Here is a 1,188-nt window from a genome sequence, read left to right as displayed (position 1 = left end):
ATTACAGTATCGAAATGTGATTGTTTCAGTTAGTGGAATAGTTTCATTTTTAAAGTGAAAGTATTTGACATGAGTGTTTTTGTTTCACTTTTGACATGTAATACTTAAATAGTGGAGGAGATATTATGTTGCCGTGGGCTCGAACTCTGCAAGAAAGTTAAAAATTTTTTTTGACTAAAACACAACTGGAACCCTAAGTAAGGCATCTGTAAAATTTGAATGAAATTGTTTGCGTAGTTCTCGAGTTTTAGGGATTCACACACACACACACAGACAGACAGACACACATTCTCATTTTTATATATATAGATAATAGAGCATGTAATTTTATGTAGTATAATGAAATATATATTTTTTGAATATCAAAACAAACATGTAAGAATCCTTCATCAATAATTCAGCTGAGTACAAAATAAGTTTTTAAATTCTTTACAAGTTTAACATTAATTTTTCCAGTTTGATAAGAACAAAACTAAAAGATATGCATATAGTATGTCAACAGTGAGAGCAATCTTTTATAATAAAGAATGATATGTTACATAACAAAAGAACATTATTTCAATATTCACATGGTCTTCTTTTAACAGCAATTAACCTATATATAACTACACATGTACACACACACACACAAATGTGCATATCCAAATACATTACCTCTCTATTGGAGAATTTTATCTTTCTTCTTATCACCTTCCCTCTCACACTTAAACTTTCTCTTCCTCTCACTTTGCTTTCTATCCCACCCTTTATTAGACTATCATTTTATATAGTAGCCTGCCTGTATCACAAACTGCTGACTTACATCCAGTCAATCTTCCACCTATCTATTTATCTATCTAATCCACCACACTTTATAGCAGTTTCTTCCCCTGTTTTTCACTTTTCTCAGCACAGCTGCTGCTTTCTCCTTTCAGTGTGACAAAAAGAAAATCCACCATCAAAAATATTGACATGTAACTTGGATACTTCAAACCAAAAATTTATAAGATAACTGAAACTAATAATACTACTTACTTTTGCATGAGGAGAACGAATATTTTCAATTGTATTTATGCTCTCGATGCAGTTATGTGCAACACCCTGACAAGCGACTCGGATGTAATCCCAAAATGGTCGTGTTCCTTCAGATCCATACCAGGTTTTGTGTGCTGAAATTAAGCAGATATTTATAAATGCCATTTGAATTTT

General features: G+C 31.7%; 1 protein-coding gene and 1 long non-coding RNA gene across 2 annotated transcripts in view; one reads left to right on the top strand and one right to left on the bottom strand.

Annotated features, from left to right (window-relative positions):
• Window positions 1–1,188, bottom strand: part of LOC106881795 (RUN domain-containing protein 3B) — a 48,465-nt gene that overhangs the window by 27,032 nt on the left and 20,245 nt on the right. The window contains exon 3 of the mRNA XM_014932307.2: window positions 1,015–1,148. Within this exon, the coding sequence (XP_014787793.1) occupies window positions 1,015–1,148 (134 nt within the window). The remainder of the gene's footprint in view (window positions 1–1,014; window positions 1,149–1,188) is intronic.
• Window positions 1–1,188, top strand: part of LOC128247572 (uncharacterized) — a 16,928-nt gene that overhangs the window by 7,180 nt on the left and 8,560 nt on the right. The gene's annotated exons all lie outside the window — the stretch shown is intronic.

The sequence above is a fragment of the Octopus bimaculoides genome, chromosome 4 (genome assembly GCF_001194135.2).
Source record: "Octopus bimaculoides isolate UCB-OBI-ISO-001 chromosome 4, ASM119413v2, whole genome shotgun sequence".
NCBI lineage: Eukaryota > Metazoa > Mollusca > Cephalopoda > Octopoda > Octopodidae > Octopus > Octopus bimaculoides.
Note: the sequence above shows the minus strand (reverse complement) of the source record. Positions and strands in the feature narration are given on the sequence as shown.